Here is a 24,796-nt window from a genome sequence, read left to right on the forward strand (position 1 = left end):
AAGATTTTACGTAAATAAATAAAGAATACAGACCAGACCAGAGAAGCAAATTCAGCCAGAGACTGAACACCACCAAGTGTTCCACAGAGCGTTGTAAGAGATCTTTTCTCCCAACGGCCATAAAATTATACAACTCTTCTCTGTAACATGTACACCATGTGGATATTCAGTCAGTAACTGTCAGTATATACTGTCAGTAACAATAACACAATGAGACATTATTAAATATCTGTATTAATATTGTAATAATACAATATAACATACCAATACAATATGTAATACAATATTACAGATAACAATACGACATGCATATATTAGATTCCTGTATTAATTTGTGCATTATTTACAGTGCTCTTGGATCATACTGCTTGTCAAGTGCTATATCTGATACCTGTGCAATATCTGTATTTCTAATCACGTTTAATGTGCAATACGGTACTTACTGTTTTTGGAATCTTTTATTTTATTTTATTGCATTTTATTTTATTTATTATTTCCTTCTTATTTACAGTATTACTCTTTCTTTTTCTACTGGATAACAACTGTGAGCAAGTAACCAAGAATAAGTAATTTCTTTCTGGGATTAATAAAGTCCTTTGAATTTTGAATCTAAAATCTTGAAAAAATTCCATTGCTTCTCATTTAGTGAGTAGTGTTGATTTAGTTAGAGTTAACTGGACAACATTGCGCTAATAAAAATTATGTAACCAATTCAATTGGTTTAGAATTGATTTTCAGGCACACCCCACAGACGCACGATTATCTGGAGAATTTGGAAGCTGAGTCAACACCTCAAATTTGTTGTGCTCCTCAAACCATGTTTGAATAATTTTTTCAGTGTTGCCGGGAACATTCCTGCTGAACGACGTCACTGCCATCAGGGTATACCATTTCCATAAAGGGGTGTATTTGGTCTACAAAAAGATTTATGGAGGTGGTACAGTATGTGTCAAAGTAACATCCACATCACTGGCAGGTCCATTATGATGTAAAAGAAAATATGATTTACCTGACCAGGCCACCTTCTTCCCGAAACTGTGATGCACTGTGTTCCAACACCCTTCTGTTGGAACCAGCATTAACGTTTCCAACAATTTGATCTACAGTAGCTCTTCTATTGGATCGGATTACACATGCCAGCCTTAGCAACCCATGTGCATCAATGACACTTGGCTGCCCATGACCCTGTTGTTGGTTGACTGGTTTTTCTTCCTCTGACTCCTTTTGGTAGACCCTGACCACTGCAGACCAGGAACATTCCACAAGAGCTACAGTTTTGGATTTGCTCTGGCCCAGTTGGCTACACATCATAACCTGGGCCTTTTTCAAAGTCACTCATATACATACACTTGCCCATTTTTTTTTCTGCTTCCAACACATCAACTTCAGGGACAAAATATTCCCTTGCTGCTTAATACCACCCACCCACTGTGTAATCCAGGTGCCATTGTAATGAGATAATCAATGTCATTCACTTCACCTGTCAGTGTTTTTTTAAAAAAAAAGCTTGACTTGATAATTGAAGTATATACAGTAAATAGTAAATGATCAGGGTGGCATCCTGAACACATGGCTAAGTTGTTGAATTGTTGACTATAAATTGCCTTGAGGTGTACAGTAAATGGCTTGAGGTGCAAATATATATATATTTCCCAGAGATGGACTGGCATCCCATCGGAGGTGTAATCCATATTATTCCTGGTTTTCCATTGATATCCTCTAAAACTCCCTCCTTGCCCAGGATAAAGTGGTTATGGACGATGACTGTAGTACTGTACGTCAGGGCCAGAACCAAAGCAGCAATATTCCTTTATATCGAATGGTGAGAAAAAACGCTGCTACAGTGGGAAACTCTGTAAAGAAAAGTTATTGTACTGTTTTATTTTCCGTCATGTAAAATCTATTGAACATTTATTGTATGTTTCTGTTTTAAACATACAATAAATGTTCAATAGATTTTACAACACTCAAGGCTTGCAAAATGGATTCCAAATGGGGTGTAAAAAAATTATAGCAGTCTTTGGGAGGAGTACAGAATGGACTGATAGAGAGAGAGGATGTGGGTGTGTCTGTGTTTCTCTGTGTGTATGAGAGAGAGAGAGAGAGAGAGAGAGAGAGAGTCATATCACATATAACTTTGACAACATGTGTGACATCAGAGGTTGCCTCCCCCAAGCTTGTCCACTAGAGATGGTCTGGTCACAAGCAAAACCTTTCAGAACCCAGCCATAATATGCACAGTCCTTTCCAAGACGCACATGTATATGCTTATTTACAGGCACATGTGTGAACACTGAGTTAAAGAGGGTGTAAGACGAGCCTTAGAGCAGAGCAGACGCTTAGTGCAGAGGAATCAGAGTGGACGACTGTGGACAGCCCTGAGCTTTAGTGACCCACTGAATGAAGGGAACAGCATGTCAGTCTTCCTGCTCCTCCTCATCCTCAGCGAGGTTCTGCTCCCCAACCTCACCTGCGCATCCAGAGGTACAGTACACTGTGTTGTTTACTGGTAGCTACAACTGTACTCAGCCATGGAAAACAGACTAGGGCGTGAAATATATTAGATAATATAAGAGCTGCAGCTTTATGATTTGGTGCTTCACCCAAGATCATAATATACGTAACAGGTGAGAAGCAACAAAAGCACATGTTGTCTGCAAGTACTATTAATTCTGGTAAATCGAATTTTGGATGCAAGAGTGTGTTTGATTTCATAAAAAACTCAACATGGTTGTAACAATATTATTTATGGCTTTATGTAGATCAGAATCTACAGTAATAGCTCAGAATTTGTCAATGAACTCATGCACTCTGTTCTTTTATTTGCTTTGTTTGGCCCAGTTTTTGTCTCTTGTGCTTAACTGACTCCAGCATGCAAAAGAAACATGCATGCCATTAAAAGAAATAAATTTTCCTCATTAGATTGTTTATGAAAGCATGTTCAAAACAAAAGACTTATAAACATAACATTATGTTATTATTAGTGTCCGTTTGGTTATTAGTTAGTGCAAAATGGAACTGATTTCTTTTGGACGCCCTTTCAGTTCCCACCAGTTATCAATAACCGAAAATGCTATTTATGGGGCAGCCTGAGTATTTCTTTGGAAGAGGTGCTGAAGTGTGAGGGGATGGTCATCAGCTTCAACCAAAACAGTCTGGTCTAAAAACTAAGCTATAGTGTATTTTTCCATTGGTCCTGCTTTCTTCCCAGCTTTCTTTCCATTTGAACAGCCTTGTATCCTGTGCAATTGTACATAATCCTGGTGCAATTTCTTTTGGAGTACACCATTACCTAATCATTGTTGGATCTTGACACCATCGTTGAAACTGACCTAAGCTTGACAGGCGAATTTCCAGCCGTAGATTAAGACTAGGCCTTGGCTAAATGGCAGTGTTTCAGGAAATTGAGACTCTTCACTTGCTGGCCCCTTAAATACAAAAATAGAAAAAAAAAAGGAAATAATTGCCACTATATCTTTAAGAAGATAGTTTTCCAATTGAGTATGATAATAAAAATCATGTGCTGGTGGGAGTGGTCTTTTCCAGGATGAGAACCACAGTGGAGAAAGTAATTCGGAACGATTTCTTAACTACTAAAATAAGTTAAAACATATGCTATTCCCCCTCACATACCCAGAATCTTAATCCAAATGATGACAACATGCAGAATTCATGGAGAACTTCCATTTCTTGTGTCAATGATTTTGATTTTCTGTCTGAAAACTATCATTCCTGTAGAAGTCTCTTTCATCAAACCCAAAATGAACCTGCAATAAGATACAGATGGTGACGCGCTACAAGTCTACTTTTTCAACTAAGTACTTATTTAAATAGAATTAGTGTCACAGAGCAAATTTGTTTCTACACTAAACATCCCAAAAATGTCTTTATAGAGGTGGAGGTGAACATGTAGCATGTCTAGGGTTAACAGAAGGTCTTTGCTTGCAGTGATGTAGTGCACTTGCACCTGCACACTTGCCTAAGGCAAAAAGCACTCTAAAAATGACCCAATATACCTGGGTATATGAAAAATAGCTTTCGGGTGTTTATCTATTTGGGACCATAGGTCTGTCTGCTTTTGCTATGGTTAGTCCAGCAATCCTGATCTCTAGTTGTCATGATGATTTCTATCTTTTATCCATGTAGCATCTAAATATCATCCTACATTTTACCTAGCATTTAGCATTTAGTAAACAGGATAAAAAAAATACCTAATAAAGTTATAATAAAGACTTAAGGTAACCTCTGGGGAAAAGTATATATATATATATATATATATATATATATATATAGGGAAAAGATCAAAATGAAAACATACAGGTTAGGCTTATGTTTTCAAATTTAATGACGGGTGAAATTATTGTGCTACAGCAGCAGCCACAAAAAAGGGGGGGCGAATGTAATTGTACCTTTTAATTAATACAGTAAATAATAGAGTTTGTGAGTGTGTGCATGTTTGTGCCCTGTGATGGACTGGACCGCATCCAGAATGTATCCCGCCTTGTACGCCAAGTCCCCTGGGATTAGCTCCAGGCCTCCCTGTTCCTATATTTACCCCCACTTCATCAATGTCTATAACCAAGCATGTAAAGGAATTTTCTTCAAAAAGCTTAGACTTGGCTCATGGAAACAAAGTCTTTCAGAAAAAAAAAAACAGATGATAAAAGTTATATCAACAGTACCCCTTCAAATTTCATGCACAAGTCCTTACACAAAAGGATGTAGATGTCTAAAATATAAAAATTCCTTTACTTTATAAACACAATTGCCATTTAGGCCCATGGTGCTTGGCCTTAAAAAAATCAAAGCACCAAATAAAATCTTGATCACTGTGTGACTGTTTACACACAAACACTTTTCAACCGACAGTCTTGTTGAAACTTTTCATGTTTCATTACTGAGGCATTGCTCCAATGCACCTGTCTAATGCCTTAGGAGATGCCCGGAGATGGGCCTGAGCTAGCTACGAACTAACCAAAAGCCAATTGGCATGCTTTGGAGCTGCCAGGAGTTTCCTTCTGTCCTTACACACATCATTTTTTTTTCCTGCAGTAACGCGCACGTTCCACCAATCAAATAATAAAAGCTGACCACAAGGCTATACTTCAAATCCATTTCTAAGATGTTTGATTTTCATTTATTATTCTTGTCTTTACTAGTGTCTGTTTTGGGTTTAAGAGTGGTGCTTTAAATGTTTGTGGCCCAGATTCACATGTCTGTCCTGTTAATGGTTGTTTTGGTGGTATTGCCCATGTAGCTGTTGGATAGAACTAAATCTGGCATGAAACTGTGGAACTGTTGATCCACTGCCGTGTTGAAAATTCTAGCAAACTGTAAAGCATTAATATATTTCATTAAATTGGGCAAAAAGTGTACTCTTGTGGGGACAATCGACTTGCAGGCATATTATAACATTTTCTCTGTGGCAACGGCATAAAAAACACATTGTTCTCTGATACTGTAAATGCTCTGCCAGAATCAAAGTCAATTAATGCTCTGTAGGTTTTGGCTATTAAAAGCCTTGATGTCATATTGAGGCTTATTCTTCCACTGAGAAGGCCAATGGCTTAGTCAAAAATAATAGATTCTCTCTCGCTTCCTGGTCTTTGTGTAATTTTTGCTTTATATTCCATTCATAGTGCGCAGGCAAGCGACAAAGGTTCGGATCAGTGCTATAGGAGACACCATCACGCTGAGGTTCCTGGAGCCACACAGAGAAACTAAACTGGAGGGATATATTCTGGGATACGGAAGCAGCTTGTTTTCCAAGCAGTTAATTAAACTCCCTGATGACGGAGAACCATATGAAACTGAAATTGGTAAAGCATCCAGATACTCCTGTTGACAGGCTCTCTCTAGCTGTCTCGTTCTCTCTGACTTTCTGTTTTGCTCTTTCAGATGCTGAACCAAAATATCTTGTTGCAGTTCAGCCAGTCAAAGAAGAACAGATGAAGAAACAGTGCACAGGTAAACAACAGTACAGTAACTTTATACAAAGCGCTGATAAAGACATGGTATTGTAATCATGCAGAGCCTGCTGTGAAGCTACAGTATACTGTCCAAAAAAGGGTGTTAGAAGGGTTCAATTATCGACATTTATCAAGCAAAGAAAACAACTAAGGATATTTGAAATGAATGGAATTAGGATAAGAATCCAATGCATTATTAAAACCTGGAAGAGTTCTGAACCATCAGCTTCCAGAAAGAAATGTGGTTGAAAACCACATTGGGTCATGAATGAAGAGCTGTTAAAGCTTGGTGAAGTTGCATCGTAAAAATATCAACAGTTGAAATCACAGCTATATTTAATAGTGAAAGCAAAAGCATTTCCACACACGCAATGTGACGGGAACTGACAGGATTGTAAAACAAATGTGTGCTCATAAGAAAACTACTTGTTCATGAGGCCGATCAGGATAAGAGGCTTTAATCTTTTTAGGGAGCATAAAGATTGGAAAGGAACATGTGTTCTGATGAATCCAGATTGACACTGTTCCAGTGCGATGGACGGATTAGGGCAGGAAGGGAAGCGCATGAAGCGATGCACCTACTGTATTATGACCTGGGGTTGCTTCAGTTGGTCAGGTCTCGGCTCAGCAACTTTATGTGTCAATAAAATGAAGTCATCTGATGACCTTAATGTACTGAACTGCCAGGCTGTGTTTTACATGCATTCACATAAATGCAGGGAACGTGCTGATACATTTTAAATCTACAGGGAAGGAGTCTCTGGAAAAGCCTCTGCATCTGGTGATTGGCTCTGTGTCCCCGACCTCAGTTATGCTGTCCTGGGCCACACTGCTAAACACCCTTTCCACTGAAACAAACCTGGATGACTGCACAGAGGACGGGTGAGACTGCATGTTTATATTGTGCATGTCTGCTTTCTCTACGTTGGATGAGAACGTTAATACTCTGCCAGATGTTTGGTCATATTTTTAACAGAAGACATGGAGCAGTACCAGTAACTAGAAGAGCCAAAACTATCAGAGTACTCTCACAGAGTCCCAGTCCTAATACTTACATAGCTCAAAGCCAGGAATATGGACATGAAAAACTTCGGAATGTGATATGTCTCCACTGTAGATAGTGCAGGTGCAGAGCTACATATGACACATGCACAAAAACACACACTCACACACACACACTCACACAATGTTGTGTGCTCTTCGGTCAAGCTGGTGGAAAGCTTTACGTCAGTCCGCTCTGTTTAACTCTTTATCCAATCCTTTTCCTGCCCAGTATAACCCAGAGAGTCAGAAAACACAGTAAAAAAAGTCAGTAAAAGCAGAACTCAAGCAATTATAATTTTTGGGAAAATTTGATTTTGCATTGCAACAAAATGTAAAGTATAATTTGCCTTTTACATCCATGCATATGACTTTTGTATCAGTCGAGGAACTAAACGACTATCTTTGTCTTCTGTAGTCATTACACAGTGCGCTACAGAGAGAGCGAGCCCAAAAAGACGTGGAACTATCAGACATGTCCCACCACTGATACAATCATTGATGACCTCAAACCAGACACACCATATGAATTTGGGGTCCGGGCAAAGTTTGAGAATATCAATGGAGCCTGGAGCCCTTCAGTAACCCACAACACAACTGGTATGTCAGAACAACAAAGCACTTAACATTTTCCATGCAGATCACTTCATGAGGCTCAGATCCCTATACAGATCGGAACAAAGGTTCAATTCCCCATGGGTTTTAATTTAACAAGAAAAATATGTTTGTTTGTTTTATGTTTTTGTTTTTTAAAAAATGTGTTTACAAATCAGGATTCTATTGCAATGCCTGCATATAGTATGTATCTGATTATATATTTGTTTAATGCTTCAGATATCAATTTATGTGTCAGATATTGGTTTGAAACCCAAAGTGGGCATGGGCTAAGCATGGCGAGTAATATCAATCTGCATATCACACTACTTCATAATTAGTGGTACTTGCAAAGCAAAGCATCACGTGTAATATCTTGTATTAAGTTTATTTTTTTACTAGTTATTAGTCCTTTACCATTTGTCGTAGACCCATGAAAGAGGTATCAAATTGTGTGGCTTATTCGGGAATGTTGTGCTACTGTATGACTTTTCTAAAGGGTGGGAGGTAGATTGCCTCGCCCAAAAAATCCAATAGACTAAACGTTGAGACCAATTTTGACGGATTCTAGCGCAGAGCAAGAATTTTGTAAAAATATGAAATTTACCACATTTGAAGAGGCTTGCAAGCTGTATCAGAACATACCCCACAATAAGATATAAGTTGTACGCCTGGGGCATAAGAGGTGCCCAAATTTTCCCCATTGACATATTATGGTGAAGGTGCTCAAAGTGGCATTCCCTGCTATGGTAACTTGCATAGGAACTTTGAAACTGAACCTAATTGTTGATCACATTGTCATAGAGACATGGGATTGTGCTCATTTTACTCAGGCGATTTTCCGACATCATTTCCTTATTCTGGTAGTGGTAAAATTTACACATAATAGAAATAATGATATTTTTTATTCTACCTGACATATCTGGATCTGTGGATCTATGACGCTTGGGTTTATGGGTTTCAAACCTTTACAGGGACCACAAGGCAATGCATAGAGTTCTGTATGTTTATGTTAATGCATGTAGGGTTTCTTTGTCCTGTTAGGACCTATCTGACTATTGATTTAAACCCACAATAAAGTGAAACCCTTCTACTTCAACAGAATGTTTGTTTTTGTTGGGCTCTATAGGATCTCATAGCTGGTTTCTAACAAGATACAACAACAACAACAACAACTATAATATTGTACCTCTTGTGCAATTATGTATTTGTTTGCATGTGCATGATATTAAATATAAATTAAACATGTAAAATTATTATAGAATATCTACATAGAATCTGACCCAATAGATTTATAGACCTGTATAATAATAATAATAATTAATTAAATAATTAATTAAAAATGCCAGTAAATGACACCTTGTATGGGTATAAAAGATATACATGGCCACACCTGTATTCAAAAAAATATGTAAGGGAAACTAAGGTTTTTGTTTTGTTTTGTTTTACATGTGGTAATGAATTAACACCTGTAAAGGCCAACATACTATGATGCCTTTACACTCAACTGCCACTGACTTCAAATAGGACGTAAATGAAAATCAACTAATAAAAATGAAAAAAATTTTTAACTTGCCCTTTTCTATTCCACTCTGTTCTCTATTTTCACCAAAAAGAAATAAACGCCCATAAAATACTGGAGCCTGAGAATCTTTTCCAGCCCGAGGTAAGTCTGTTATGTAAAATAATTTTTTTCTCTCTTTGGTTTTCTCTTTGCCTCCCTTCTCTGTCTTTCTTTGTAAGTCTAGACTTCTGTCTCCCACAGCCACCCAGCACCGAAGAGCCTCAAACGTTTTCCCCCTCAGTGCCTGGTAAGATCTGTTCTCCATTCATAAGAGCATTAAGAGAAACTTTGATATTTATGAAATGTCTGAATCACTGTGATACATTTCTCTCTACAGTTCTACACATTGTGACTGAAAGCAGACCAGCTCCCCCCCTCAGCACCCCAAAACCCCCTCCTACACAGAGGATAACTGAAGGTAATTAAAAACGACTTGTTTTACCGCTTGATAAATAAAGCTTACTTTATAGTTTTTTTTTTTTTCATTTAAACCATATAGTATGTGCAGTTTAAGTAATTAATGGGGCAGTGGTAGCTCAGTGTAAGTATCTGGGTTACTGATCAGAAGGTTGGTGGTTTAAGACCCAGCTCCATCGGCAAATTTCATGGCTGACCCTGTGCTCTGAGGCAAGCTGAGCCATGCAAAGAAAGAATTCTGTAGTTAGATTTAAACTAATGTTACACTTGAGGTTTTTTTTAAAAGAATGTTCCACCCATTCACAATGATCTGTGAGGTTTAAAATTATATACAGTATACAGTATATAAATATACAGTATATAAATATAAAGCAGGTACAATATACCGTATACAGTGGATATAAAAAGTCTCCATACAGATTTTTGTAATGTAGAAAAACAGATTGCAATGGATTTGCAACTCGTTCAGTGTTGAACCCTGCCTCGTGCCCTAAATCTCCTGGGATAGGCTCCAGACGCCCTGTGTCTGAGCAGTTTTCGTAAGATTTTCTAGACATCTTATTTATTTATTTCAATTGGTGAAGCCATGGTCTTTATGGACTTTGAAAGCAGATACTTTTCCATAACACAGTAAAACTCATTATCAACAAATAGATCAAATGGGGAACCATAGTGACATTACAGTACTAGGAACAGGACATTCCTCAAACATTCATGAATGAACAAAAAGAAATCTCATTAGGGAAGCTATTGTGAGCTCGACAGCAACATTAAAGGTACTGCAGGAATATTTGACAAGTAGTGATTACTCCCTACATGTGAAACAATCTCTCATACTTCTAATTTGTCTGGGCTGATAAATGGGGTGAATAGATGGAAGCGCTTTCCTGTGAAAATATATGTGGCAATATGTGTCATGATTTGAAGAGGTCAAAGTAGAACTTTTGGGGCCTAATTTTAAAATATATTTGACACAAATACAAGACAGTTTATTACCCAAAGGACATCTACTGTGAAGCAAGGTGGTGGCAGCATCATGCTATGTGACTGCTTCTTTTACGCTGACACTGGGGCACTAGTCACAATAGATAAAGGGAATCATTGATTCAAATGTCAATGTATTTTGGCTAAACTCTGGCTTTTTTTAGAATTTTTGTGGCTTTAAGTATAATAATGATCCAAAGCACAAGTCAGTAAAGGAATGGTTCCAGACAACAAAGATAAATGTTTTGGAACGACCCAGTCAGATCCCAGATCTAAATTCTATCCAAAGCTGATGGAATAAATAATGACTGTGCACAGGAGATCCCCTAGCTTTTTTTCCTTGATACAGCTAGAGAATTTTTCTAAAGCAAGTAAAAGTAAAATAATAACTCATCCCCAAAAAGTGTGCTGTATTACAAGCCAAAATCTGCTGTAACAAACTATGCAACCAAGTTCATTATTTTTTCTTTGTAATATACTTTGTTTTTATACTCACCTGAATTTGCTAGTTGCCTCATATTAAAGGTGAAAAATATCATACCTTGACATAATTGGTCTTGATTTTATTTAATTTTTTACATCACAAAAATCTACATGTGATAAGGGGTGTGCAGATATTTTATTTTCAATTTGATCCAATTCAGTTTTATTTGTATATAACTTATAACAGTGGTCATTTGCAAAGCCAAAGTATTTTCTCTTACGTAAGCTTAACAACTATTAAAGTAACCATTCCAACAACCAGGTATGCCAACATCACACGAATGTCAAACTAATCTAGCCTCCTCTAGGCAGCAGAGAACAGTTTTGTTTTTTGGAACACCTGAAAACAAATGTTGGGGAACTGGAAAGTTTCGGTGCCCTGGTACATAAACCCTCTGTACTCACATTCACGCACTCGCCAAAAGTTTGAATACACCTAACTTCATGGCCCTGAATTTTATTTCTTTCCACATTATAAAACAATGCTGAAGGCATCCAAAATATGCAATAATCTCACAGTTGATATTGAAATGCGTCTGCTACTTATGCTCTGTAAAAGCTTTATAACGGCTCTAATCTGAGGTGCTGTTTGTTAATCGGTGATTTATGAAGCAGGGTTTGCTGGAATGCTCTTCATGAGAGCCAGTTTCATTATGAGCATGCTTGATGGGTTTTGCAAACACACTTGTCAATACTGTTCCTGCAAGAACTATTCCAGAATTGCTGACATTTGTGTCTTAACTGTTGCAATGCATTATTTTATAGTTTAAAAATCAACAAAAGTATTGTTCCAGAATGTAGAAAACAAGTCACTAAACAGAAAACATTAAATTATAAGGTATGTCCAATTTTTGACTGGTACTGTAATGGAATAATGTAAAGACTGTGTCAAAGGGGCAAAATGGAAATAATTTATATAGTGGCTATATTTTTCAATATTTTAGTACTGATTAGGGGGGGGGGGGGGGGTGCTCCAGCTTCCAATTCTTCGCTCCTGATTCAGCAGTGCTTGCTGGGATGTTCATCCTTATAGATCAAATTTTACACCCTTTTCCCAAACTATGAATTTATAATACCTTACACATTATTCTTATTTTCACTTTTTGTTTCTGACTGACAAATTCTTTAGTGACAGTTCAACTGAGATGGTTTTGGTTCAGAAAAATAATTGTTAAGACAATGTTTTTCATCTGGACCTTCCAAAAAGTTGAGGGGTTGAGGGGGATGTAAATATGAAAGCAGCATTGTTCAGAATTGCCAGAAAAAATCCCTTCTTTATCCAGGTCCCAGATTTATTTTATTATATATATATTTTTTTATCACAGATTCAAACAGCTTTTGATTTCTGATTGTAAACAGATGGAACAGGGAGACAAATGTCCCTTTTCCTGGTTTCTATTTTGTAGTTTTATAATTTTCACAGTATATATACCATATGCTCCAGCCAAATGTCTGACTGGCATGGACGCCATAAGTTTAACAGACTTTATGATCAATTTTAGATCAAATCCAACTGAACACATGCTTTAAGAGATTAACCGAAGCTTTTGGACAAAGAAGATGGCAAGGCCAATATCACAAACTTGCTTACATTTAAATAGAAACTTTCTCAAAGTGCAGAATCCTGAATATAAAATATAAAAAAAAATGAAGGGATTAAACATTTACTTTCTTTGTTTTAAATATATCAGACTTCTGAAACCGTCTTTTTATTTCCATTACGCATTATGATGTTACTGTCACTGACTTCATTGAGTCAAATGAATTCAAACATAAACTTTGTTCTCAATTCTCAGCAAAAGATAGAGATGTTTATAAACCACAGAAGCCTGAGAACCTCCAGAGGCCTGAGGTAAGTCTGTTATATGCAATAAGCTATTTTCCACCTTTCTCTATGTTTCTTTTCTCTGGCCTTTTCTCTGTCTTTCTTTGTAACTCTAGACCTCTTTCTTCTACAGAAGCCCGTCACTGAAAGCCCTCAAACTTTCCCGCCGTCAGTGCCTGGTAAGATCTTTCCTCCATTTGTAAGACATTAAAAGTAATGAATATTTATCAAATATCTAAAGCATTACAATATGCTCCACTCTACAGTTCCATCCAGCACAATTCAAAGCAGACCAGCTTCCCTCCTCAGACGCCCAGCACCCCCGCCTACACAGAGGATAGTTCAAAGTAATACAAATACTATTGTTTTTATTACTGACTTACTGATTACCTGTGATTTTCTCATAGGTCACCTGATTTAAAAATAAAAAACAACCAGTTCGATGTGCAAGTCAGCTAATACGTTAATGGTCTACTCTTCTGATAGATAGCCCAATGCTGGTACTTTCTATTGATAGATCAAAGGGTGAAGGCTGATAAATTGTTTCATAGTAATGTCAGTATTTGTGTCATTGTTAAGAATGTAAATTATTATTATTGTTAATAACAATAATAATAATAATAATAATAATAATAATAGTAGTGCTTCGCTTCGCAAGCACCACTAATAATTCTATGTGGTTTTGATACAATATATTTATGGGTTCTTGCCATACAATACTGTGCTAAAGTCTTGGGCACCCTGTGTTTTTTGTACAAACTTTGTTATACATGTTTATTTAAAAAAAACAAAAAACATTTCTGATTTCTAAACATTAGTGCTCAAGCAAAACGAAAAGCTCCTGCATACATTAAAGAAGAAGCGGGTACAACAAAGTCCTCAGACGGACTGTGGCTGGTTCTGCAGAATGTTCAGTAAATCTAAACAGCAAATTTCCTTAGCTTAATGTGCATAAGACTATACTTTAAGCAAAGAATGATCACACAAATGACTTTTTATTTTAAATAAATTACTGTTTTTTTAACAGAGAAACTTTTTTTAAAGACATACTTACTGTACAGCGGTTATCTGCATGTGCCTAAGACTTTTGCACAGTACTTTAAAAGTGACAGAGTGTTCTTTTGTTTATGCATCCAGACTACTACACAATTGTATAGTTACAATATACACTTGGCAGGTTTTCCTGCGAAAATATTCAATAAAGGTGGCTACAGGGTAGTAAAGTGCTAATAAGGTATACACTCACTCACTTACTCGCTCATCGTCTGTCCCACTTTATCCTGTATTTATAACCAGTATGATCTGGTCTGGTGTTCCTGCACTCTCAGTAACTTGATTGTGGCGTTAAGGAATCAATAATGTCCACTAGTGTTTCATAGGAAAAAAGTAGAAGGCGATTATCTTTAATATTTTAGAGAAGTCATCCAGAAGTTTATTATCTACAGTGCAATATCATGCAAGGTGTGTAAACATTGGTTAAATGTAAATGCATTAAGAAATCTTATCCAAACTAATACACATGCAGGGCATTTAGTTAAGAGTGCCAGAGTTAAAAGTGTATAAATAGTCAGTGAATTTATTTTTATCCATTTAGTATATAGTTCAATTAATCTGGCTGTTTGTACTTTTAACAATTTATACATTATTTCAAAGTGTAATTATTGACCAGACAATAAAAAGAAGAGTTTATGAGAAAAAATACAGTTGCTTAGCATTTGATCTGGCAGCACAGTGGCTTAGTGGTTAGTACCATCACCTTGCCCCTTTCAGAGTCTGGGTTCAATTCCCATCTTGAGTAAGAGTGATTGAAATTGGCAATAAGTGGGTTAGCATTGGTATTTGTTTTAATGTTAGATTCAGGCACAAGGAGGCTCTGGTTCTTTAAAATAGAACAAAATGCACACATTATCAATGTATTACTCATCTTCTAAAAAAACAACTTTTACTCCTGTGGGAATGACTGAACAGGAAATAATGGCGTTATTAAAAGTCATCTCTTTTTTTATATACTATATTTCTGAGTTCTGCAAACTTACTGTCAATATCTAATGCTGAGCCAACAAAATGCAAAATAAATAGGAAAAAAAATGTTTAAACTTGTCCTAGATAAACATTTGCAACATGAAAGTGCTGCTTTAGTGCACCCAGAGTGCATTGTGACTCTAACACATACTGTAATGCAGAAACTGCCTAAAGACACAACTTGTTCTCTTTTCTTACCCTTAGACACCCAGGAACCCCTAAAGCCTGAGATCATTCTGATGCCTGAGGTAAGTCTATACTATGCAGAAAGATATTTTTTTCTAGTCTATAGGTTCCTTCCTCTTGCCTTTGCAAATGCAGACTTCTCTCTCCTACAGGAGCCAATCACTGAAGGTCCTCAAGCTTTGTCCCCCTCGGTGCCTGGTAGGGTTTATCATTTATAACCAAATATTAAGGCAAACAATATTAATCAAATCTGATTCACTGTGATATTTTTCACCCTCTAGATCTGCACAGTGTGACTCAGGGCAAACCGGTCTCTGTCCTCAGACACACGGCACCCCCTCCTACCCAGAAGATAATTCCAGGTAATGAGAATTACAATAGCTTTTGAAAGGCTGATTTCTTGAACATCTGTGAATTTCTTAAAGACTGCAAAAAATCTTATGTCTCTTTCATATTATAACATTTGTCTTATTTGTTTTGCACCTGTTATACTTTCTTTAGTTCTATTATATAAAAGTTTTTATTCTACACACAGTAATGGCACTGGTAGCAGGTCTTTATCAGTGTCTAACAGTGTGCATCAGTGTATCAGGCAAGCAGTGAAGACTGGCTATCTAAACATCTTAATACAACTGCAGGGGTTGAGATTCTGGATCTCCCCCCGAAGCCCACAGTGGAAGAGTGTTACAGATACGATTAAGATCACACAATGTGTGTCTTTATCTTTTCCAGTACAAATACGATGCTTTAAAAATCCCAAAAACACTGCTGTGCCTGTTGCACAGATGGTCCTCTATTTTCCTCTATTTATAGAAGCGTCCTCACTTTTGCTAAAAATGTAAAATAGCAATCACCTTAGTTTCTGCAGAGACAGCATAGAAAATATTAATTGATGGACAAGGTCACAAAATGTAATCCTTGTTTGGTTACCAAAACATTTCTCTTCCATGCACATCTCTGCTCTGAACACCATTTCCTCACAGCTTTCCACCAGTTAGGACACCTCCAGAACTATTCCTATATTTTGGTGGCAATAGGAGTGACTTCCTATTTTGAGAATGTTCATAAATAGCTCTTACTCCTACTCCTAAAAGTAGGACCAAAACTAAAAGTTTTTTGGATGCTTCAGTGTGATGTCCTTCTCCAACACGTAAATGTCAGGCCCAGATCTAGTAAATACAGGCCCAGATCTACTTTTTCAGCAAATTTCTTGCTTTAATAAATGGCTAAATAATGCATAATTAAAACACTTGAACTGCATAATCACATAATCTTATTGTTTTCTTTTTTCCCTATAGATGTTCACGAACCAACTCAGCCCGTGAGCCGTCCGAGGCATAAGGTAAGTCTGTTATATCCATAAGTTATTCTCCACCTCTCTCTATTTTTTTTCCTTTGTCTTTTCTTTTGGCGGTCTTTTCTTCTTTTCTTTATAAGTCCAGATTTCTTTCTCCTCCAGAAGCCCACCACTGAAAGGCCCCAATCTTTCTCCTCATCAGTGGCTGGTAAGATATTTTCTCCATTTCCAAAAAAATAAATAAATAAATAAATAAATAATTCAAGAGAATTTTTAATACCAAATATCTGATTCACTGTTATACACTACATGCTTTTGTCTATATAATTCTTTTTCTAATGATTTGCAGTGGGCCACTTTCTAAAATATTACTTTGCTTCCTTTGATGTTTTATCAGTTTCTATGTATCTAATCTAAGTTTTACCTCCTAAAAGAGCTCTGTGCTCTACTTAAATTAAATGATCAAGCGACAGTTTGTCACTATTTATAACCGTGATTTACTACTAATGCAAAAAAAAATCTGAATATGTAAGAGTGGTTAACACTCTTACACTTAGTGGCCTTGTTATTAAGTATACAAACCTTGTACCTGTACAGTCAATAACTTTGTCATGTGTGACCATAATGTGTAATCAGACCCCTTTCCATGACTGGAAAAAAACCAACAAAAGGTAGCCAGATATTATTGAGGAAATTGGCCATTCTCAAGAAAGCAGTGACAGTGAGCTAGCAATGAGTTTGCCATTTTTACAAGTGTACCAAACATGACTATTGGGTTGAAAGCTATAAAAACCAAGCCCACAGAGCAATAGTGATCTATCGTGTATTTTTGTCTCCGTACATCCACATTAAAGATCACGGTGTCTATATCTACTGTAAGTCTACCCGTGCATAAAATTTAATATACCCCTGAAATTTATATATTAGTGACCCACGATTCTCAGAGTTATTGGCCAAGAAACATAGCTACAAGGTAGGTACACCTAATAAAGTGTCCACTGTGTATATTTTTACACTCCACAGCATACATCAAAAACTTACCAAGCCAGGTTGGATCTTTTGTCTACCTTATCTTTGATCCAACAGCTTTTTTTTTCTCATTTAAAAGAAACAGTGAGACAAATTTCCACTTTACTAGTGGAGTTTAAGTGTATAATTTTGTAGTCAGTTTTACTCTGATATGTATGGTATAAATGGCATGAACATATATATATATATATATATATATATACACACACTGATGCATTTGATTATTGAATTATTGCTCTGTCAAAGAATTTTTTTTAATAGATTTAATACCTTGAAATACTGTTCAAAAGGCAACTTCAGCTCCCTTTAGAAGTGTAAATTTGTCTCTGAACTACAAACTCAAAGCTAATCTGCACACACACATACACACGAACAATGGCACTGGCACTTTCATATCTCTTCTTTGAACAGGAACAGGAAGCGATGCCATAAGAACTTCACATCCTTCAGAAGATTCATTGTTCTTGACCCAGACCCCTACTTCAGCTCACACACCAATGAGTAATTTTGAAACCAATGATATTCTTCAAACTCAACATTACACTGTGTCATCTTTTTCACTTACAACCCAAGAACAACTTCACACCATCAAATCCAAAATGACCACAAGTAAACCTTTATTCAGGACACACAAAACACAGATCAACAAAACCAAAACTGTACCTAGCACAGTCACAGCTGAACACAACGTAACCCAGAAGCAAAAGACCCAACTCCACAAAACAATCTATCCACAAACTGAGTTAAGCACAACCAAATTCCAAACTAGCACATCTACATTCCAAATGAGAAAGACTCAGTTCCAAGGACACACAGCTAAATACCCTCTCACAGCAGCCCATGCTAAGCCAACGTCACCCCAGCCCTATACAATTCACTCTCAGACTAGTATAGAGAAAATCCAACACAGCACAACTAAAGGGCAATTTAAAATGCTTGAACCCATTACAACTCAATCCCAACCTCACCCATCCCAGCCCCATATAACTCACCCCAAACCCACTGTAATGCACAAAACACTTTCAACACCTACTATAATGCAAACCCAGCCTCATAAATCTCAAACCAAAGCAAAACAGTCTCGACCACACACAACCCAACCACAATCCACGGCAAGCCAATCTCAACCCCAGACAACTCAACTTCAAAATGGCACAGTAAAATTTTACCCAAAAACATCACAACCCCAACCCACCACAACTCACGTACCCTCGCAACCTCGCACATTCCAAACTCAACCTATTACAACACAACCTCAACTTCGCATGACTCATTCAAAACAAAACATTACAAAAATATACCAGCCAGGTACAACCCAAACTAAAATCACCACAACACAAGCTCAACCTCACACTACACAAACCGAACCCCACACTACACAACCTCAACCCCACACAACAAAAACTCAGCCCACCACTACACACACTCAACCTCACACAACAAAAGCTCAACCCACCACTACACAAACTCAACCTGACACGACACAATCTCAACCTCACACAACAAAAACTCAGCCCACCACTACACAAACTCAACCCACCACAACAAAAACCCAACCCACCACTACACAAACTCAACCCACTACAACACAAACTCAACCCACCACTACACAAACTCAACCCACTACAACACAAACTCAACCCACCACTACACAAACTCAACCCACTACAACACAAACTCAACCCATCACTACACAAACTCAACCTCACACAACAAAAACTCAACCCACCACTACACCAACTCAACCCACCACTACACAAACTCAACTTCGCACAACAAAAACTCAACCCACCACTACACAAACTCAACCTCGCACAACAAAAACTCAACCCACCACTACACCAACTCAACCCACCACTACACCAACTCAACCCACTACAACACAAACTCAACCCACCACTACACAAACTCAACCCACTACAACACAAACTCAACCCACCACTACACAAACTCAACCCACCACTACACAAACTCAACCAACCACTACACAAACTCAACCCACCACTACACAAACTCAACCCCACACAACACAAACTCAACCCCACACAACACATACTCGATCCCACACAATTCAAACCCAACCTATCAAAACCCACACTAAATCAACCAAACAAACAGCACAGTCAATAAGCAATATATTAAACACTACTGAATTCCAACAACAACCTGATCATCATCCAATAAAACATTCCAACACCAAAACATGGCAAAATGGTAAAACCGAGCTTACGCCTAAAAGTAAGCCAAAGCAACCCGTAGGAACCCCTCCAGAAAAATCTCAGGGTGAAAAGAAGCCGGGCAACCAGAAGCTCCCCGACAGCAAAATGGGTAAAGTCTCCTGTTGCTTACTTATCACTTATGTTAATGCATCCCCCCCAAAAAATAGTGATTGAGAACTCTAAACAAACAAGCATGGGGTTTGATAAATGTTTGATGATATGTTAGTTTTAAGATTATAGTGCCTAAAATACAATTTGTACAAACTTTCCTGGGACCTTCAGAACGTAAAAGTTTCTAGATAACTAAATATTACCAAAACATCGTATTCCCTGAAAATCCCAATAAAGTGAGTCCAAACAACTTTTATAGACCTATAACCTCCAGCCGAGGATATAACCGAGACTCTGTTGCACGACTCCAAAAGATAGCATATTAGAGTTTTTCAAATTGCAGTATAAACCTCCTCCTTATGAGACAGCTTCTCCATGTCATACAGCTCCGAGCCAGCCACTGGATGGACATCTAACAAAGCCTGTTCTTGTCAATGGGGCAACGAATGGGAACAAGGGTAATGATATCAATGTGTGTCGAGGCTCCAGCATTATTGGTCCTAACTACTGTCTTTCACATGCCATGCAACTGTGACTTCACATCGCATAACAGCACATAAAAAAAAAAACTAAAATGAGACTGCTGCCAAGCATCACCTATGCCATCAAAGCCACCATGCCTACAATGCCAACACATCACTTGTGCTATAACTACTGTATTACACGCATTTAGTGTTCTTCATTTCCATCCTCAAACTCTGCACTATGCTGTTACATCATGCTTATCCCGCATTTCAAAGAATACTCAAGCCAAAATTTTTCATTTTTCATTAACAATCAGTCAAAGACAGGCACCAGTTAGCATGTTCTTGTTAACTGGTACCTTTAGCCTTAATTTATTATAAGCAATTTTTTTTAACAGTATCACCTCTGCAGGAATTATCACATCTAATCTGTAATCACCACTGTACTCATTCAGGACTGCACCACCTGCATCAATGCTTCCATTGTCTGTCTTCACAGGACTCCTCATATTTTTACTTTCAGAGTAAAAGCAGCTTGTTGTCTGTCTTCTCTTCGCCAGCACCGTCTTCTTTCTCATGCAAGTAGAACAACTGCCCTTTATCACCACCATGGCATTACTTATTATATTTATATCTATCTAGGTCAAGAAATGTCTTCAACTTCTGCTACTGTGGCAACCACATCAGCACCTACAGGAATCAAGCGTGTCTCTACAGTTTCTGTTCCTAATCCAATAACGTTGCCTCCTACCTCCTCTAACACCACTGTCAAGAAGGCACAGGTTATTAAGGCGCAGGGTATCAAGGCACAGGGAAACAAGGCAAAGGGTAACAAGACCCGGATTCCTAATTCAAAGCACTCTCAAAACTGTAAGTTCTGCTGTTTATTAAATCATGTAATCAGATTTATCGAAACAGACGGGTAATTTGAAACTGTATAGGACTTAAATTAACACTTGCATACACATTTTTTAAACAGTCACACATACATGTATACTACTAAGTACTCAAACAAATATATATGAAATGCATGGACATATGCTTATGAGATCTGCATGACACACACAAACTCTCCGTGCACACACAACTACAGTATACAGTAAGTTAAGTTATGAGATGCGCACATACACATAGTACATGATACATGATTTTCAGTATAAACAGAAGTCATGTCAGTGTAAATAGACTTGCCGTTTTACTGACTATTGGTTCAGCCATGGGCATGAAGCTGCAAGACATGTGCCATAGGTAATCACAGCGGAACAAATTTTTAGAATAACTGTGCAATTTCCATAGCAGTGTTGTGCTTATTTCACCAAATTTTTTCATAATGTCCCATTATACTTAAAGTAGATAAACAACAAGGCCTGGTTTGGCAAGAATTAAGTCTAGAAGGAAAACTGTGTAGAGGTGGAGTGAAGTAAATTTTTCACTTTGATGTACTTCGGGGCGGCATGGTGGCTTAGTGGCTAGCATTGTCGCCTTGCACCTCCAGGCTCCGAGATCCATTCCCACCTTTGTGCGCATGGAGTTTAAATGTTCTCACCGTGCTTGGTGGGTCCCTCCGGGTACTCCGGATTCCTCCTACAGTTCCAAGACCTGTAGATTAGGCTAATTGGTGCTCCCAAAATTGTCCGTAATGTGTGAATAAGTGTGCATATGTGTGTGCCCCCAAGCCTGTTTACAGGATTAGGCAACATAAACGATGAGTGATATACTTTGGTGAACTTCAGTTGCGGATACGATCAATATTTAGTATCATTATTGCTGTATATAATATATTTTTATGGAGTACCTTGTTTATTAATGCTGCAAAGATGAAATGGCCGCTAACCAGACCCTAAGGCATCACCGTATAGACATAGTGGCCCAAACCAGTGAGGAATGTCCTTATTCGTTTGTCCCCCTGATCAGATTATAAGATCTGCATTAGTCATTTTAGTAAGAATTGCTGCTCCACATACCTTTTCCGTGACTAAAGCTACTAATAGGTATCAATATAACTATGACTGGATTGAGGTTTCTGTAATCCATTCAGAGGCTTTACCTTCCTGTCTTTTTTTTTCCCATAAAGAAGAATCCAGCAGCTGTGGGAGAGATAATAATGAGTAATGCCCAACTTTTATCCATGAGTCCCATTACCATGGATCTTGTGTTCATAAGCAAATGGGAAATCTTTTAGACAGACTAACTGTTTTTACAGCTTTGTTTGTTAAACCGACCCCGTAGAGAATGTGATATTTGTAGGCAGAAAGTCAAGGCAAGGGTAGAAATGGCGAACAAATCACAACAAAAGTGAAACCAAAGCCTTTCCATGGTTTTCCATTATTTCCAGTAAAATATATTTACTAAAGTCAACATAATGAGGATTAATTATGTATCAGATTCAGATTGAAAGTAAATTTGTTTCCTTTGCAATCTGTCCTTCATATCACACGGTTCTGGTGAATAATATTAAAAAGCAGGCAGTCCTGCAATAAAGTTTAAGATGTTTTGATTCTACTTTTTATGATTCGGTCTGTTTATGCTGTTGTTAGGAAGTGTCTTTTGACTTGACTTGTATGTTACTAACATATACAAACTTTTCATCTTCCCACAGCATCCAATGGTGAGAAGCATAAGGGGCAGAAGTCGAGCAAGAAAAAAAAACCTGGTAAATTAGAAACCATTACAGTCTTATTAATAATTACCATGTGTTACAGCTGCAAGGAAATATTTGTCATAATAAACATCACAGAGTTGTACATGAATGTGGCATAATACATTTTGTAAGAGAGATGTACTTGATTTAAAAAAAAATCATTTTATGTGCTTTAATTTACCATAATATATTTTAATAAGTTGAATCAGAAAAAGAGTTCTTATATGAAGTTCAGTGTAAATGTTGTTAAATGTAATGTTGGAATTCTCACCTTTGGCTTCATATATAAATATTATATTGACAGGGCTTTTTTCTGTGCTGCCCCAATTCTCACAGTCAGCACTAACAAGCATGATCGATACCCCCCAATAAGACTGCTTCTTTCACAACCGACTTTCACGCTCATTCCAGGCCAAAGAAAATATTTATGCGTCATTCCAGTCAGTATTTCCAGTGTCATAAAACAATGACAGATACTTCACAGCTGAAACTTTTGCTCAGTTTGCTATACTCTTCTCATTACAGAAAATAGACAGGTCCTGGGAACATAATTAGGATACATTTAAGATGTTTCAACAATTCTAGAAGGCATGCATTTAAGCTGAATGTGTTTCATGAACTCTTTTTCATCTCATCTACACTAAGTGTTTCATCTTTTGTTCAGATTTTTTTTTTTTTATCATTTTGACTTGAGATTCTTTATTGCTGTCCCGAGGTTCCTTTGAGTAACCACAGAGTTTGTTTTTCAGAATCAACCAAAAACAAGGAAAATCTAAACCAGGTGGACAAAGATGAGGGTAAAAGCTAAGCTATGTGTTTAGTTGCAATTCTAAACTTTTAAAGGTGACCATATAGCTTTAGATTCATTTGATGCAGTAAATAATGGCTTTGCAAAATTTGACTCAAACAAATGTTTTTCCCCCTTCTATAAAGCAATAAAAGCACCAACTAATCTGAATTTGAAGAATGAACTACCTCTGCAGAAACCCTCACTTACTACTCCTCCCGCCGAAATCTATCAAAAGCCAACACCAACAAGCGCCTTGAATGGTAAGAAGTCAAAATAGTTCTGTAGTCTATGGAAATAAAATTGATGTAAATAAAAGAAATGTCCTGTCTGTATGTCTGTCCAGACAGATTTTGTCATGCAAAACTGCCTGGACAGAATTTAATGAAACTTTTTAAGAAGTTAAACCTGCACCTATGAATGACATCAAAATGTTTAGTAGAATTTAAGTTATAAGCAGTTTTATGCCAGATTATAAACTGACAGCAACAATTTTGACAGTGCACTGTGCGTGTGTCAAACTGTGGACGCGTCTTAAATCGACCGCTGGACAGAATTTCCTAAAACGTTTGCAGACTTTTGCAATATGTAGATATTCAATTTAATTCAATTCAATTTTATTTGTATAGCACTTTTAACAATTGTCATTGTCCCAAAGCAGCTTTACACAATTAAAAGAATTATTTACGTTTATGTTATGAACAGTTATGTGCCGGATTGAACAATTTACTTTAAATAAGTTACTATTAAGCTACTTGCTCAATGTAAACGAACACCTGCACCAATAGATATTAATTAGAAAAGATAAACTGAATATTTTTACTGGAATTAGTTCATATTTTTACAGCTGAAAAAAACTGCACTGAAGTAGTATAAGTGAATTTTAACACGCTAGAGACGTTTTAAGACAAAATCTTGTTTTTACTCGATCTACTTTTTCAATTTCTCATCTGTGATTTACTTTGAAAAACATTTAGTAAAATATGCTTGAAAACAATAATGTCACAATCGTCACAAGTTTTTCTGTCTTTTTATTTTTGTTGACAAGGTGACAACAGCTCTGTATTCAGTTCTGTTCCTGTTTCAGAAGTGGACATAATGGGGAAAAACCGCTTTGTAGGTAAGATAGTGTTTCATGTTGCAGAAATTAAAGAAAAGGTTTC

General features: G+C 37.2%; 1 protein-coding gene across 6 annotated transcripts in view; it reads left to right on the forward strand.

The window, feature by feature from the left end:
- Window positions 1-2,186: 2,186 nt before the first annotated feature.
- Window positions 2,187-24,796, forward strand: part of LOC128523854 (target of Nesh-SH3) — a 34,835-nt gene continuing 12,225 nt past the window's right edge. The window contains exons 1-23 of one of the 6 annotated variants that reach the window (XR_008360463.1): window positions 2,193-2,484; window positions 5,640-5,819; window positions 5,899-5,967; window positions 6,719-6,851; window positions 7,429-7,610; window positions 9,221-9,270; window positions 9,370-9,415; window positions 9,506-9,586; window positions 12,849-12,904; window positions 13,011-13,056; window positions 13,144-13,224; window positions 15,104-15,147; window positions 15,238-15,283; window positions 15,367-15,447; window positions 16,384-16,427; window positions 16,545-16,590; window positions 17,823-19,739; window positions 20,128-20,199; window positions 20,848-21,075; window positions 22,805-22,858; window positions 23,596-23,643; window positions 23,780-23,896; window positions 24,682-24,753. Coding sequence is in view for 5 of the 6 variants with exons in the window: in XM_053496003.1 (XP_053351978.1) it covers window positions 2,415-2,484; window positions 5,640-5,819; window positions 5,899-5,967; window positions 6,719-6,851; window positions 7,429-7,610; window positions 9,221-9,270; window positions 9,370-9,415; window positions 9,506-9,586; window positions 12,849-12,904; window positions 13,011-13,056; window positions 13,144-13,224; window positions 15,104-15,147; window positions 15,238-15,283; window positions 15,367-15,447; window positions 16,384-16,427; window positions 16,545-16,590; window positions 17,823-19,739; window positions 20,128-20,199; window positions 20,848-21,075; window positions 22,805-22,858; window positions 23,596-23,643; window positions 23,780-23,896; window positions 24,682-24,753 (3,763 nt within the window). In the remaining variant the exon portion in view is untranslated. Of the gene's footprint in view, window positions 2,485-5,639; window positions 5,820-5,898; window positions 5,968-6,718; window positions 6,852-7,428; window positions 7,611-9,220; window positions 9,271-9,369; window positions 9,416-9,505; window positions 9,587-12,848; window positions 12,905-13,010; window positions 13,057-13,143; window positions 13,225-15,103; window positions 15,148-15,237; window positions 15,284-15,366; window positions 15,448-16,383; window positions 16,428-16,544; window positions 16,591-17,822; window positions 19,740-20,127; window positions 20,200-20,847; window positions 21,076-22,804; window positions 22,859-23,595; window positions 23,690-23,779; window positions 23,897-24,681; window positions 24,754-24,796 lie in introns of those variants that run through there. The other 5 variants (XM_053496003.1, XM_053496005.1, XM_053496004.1 and 2 more) reach the window with 5 other exon arrangements.

This window comes from Clarias gariepinus, chromosome 5 (genome assembly GCF_024256425.1).
Source record: "Clarias gariepinus isolate MV-2021 ecotype Netherlands chromosome 5, CGAR_prim_01v2, whole genome shotgun sequence".
Classification (NCBI taxonomy): domain Eukaryota; kingdom Metazoa; phylum Chordata; class Actinopteri; order Siluriformes; family Clariidae; genus Clarias; species Clarias gariepinus.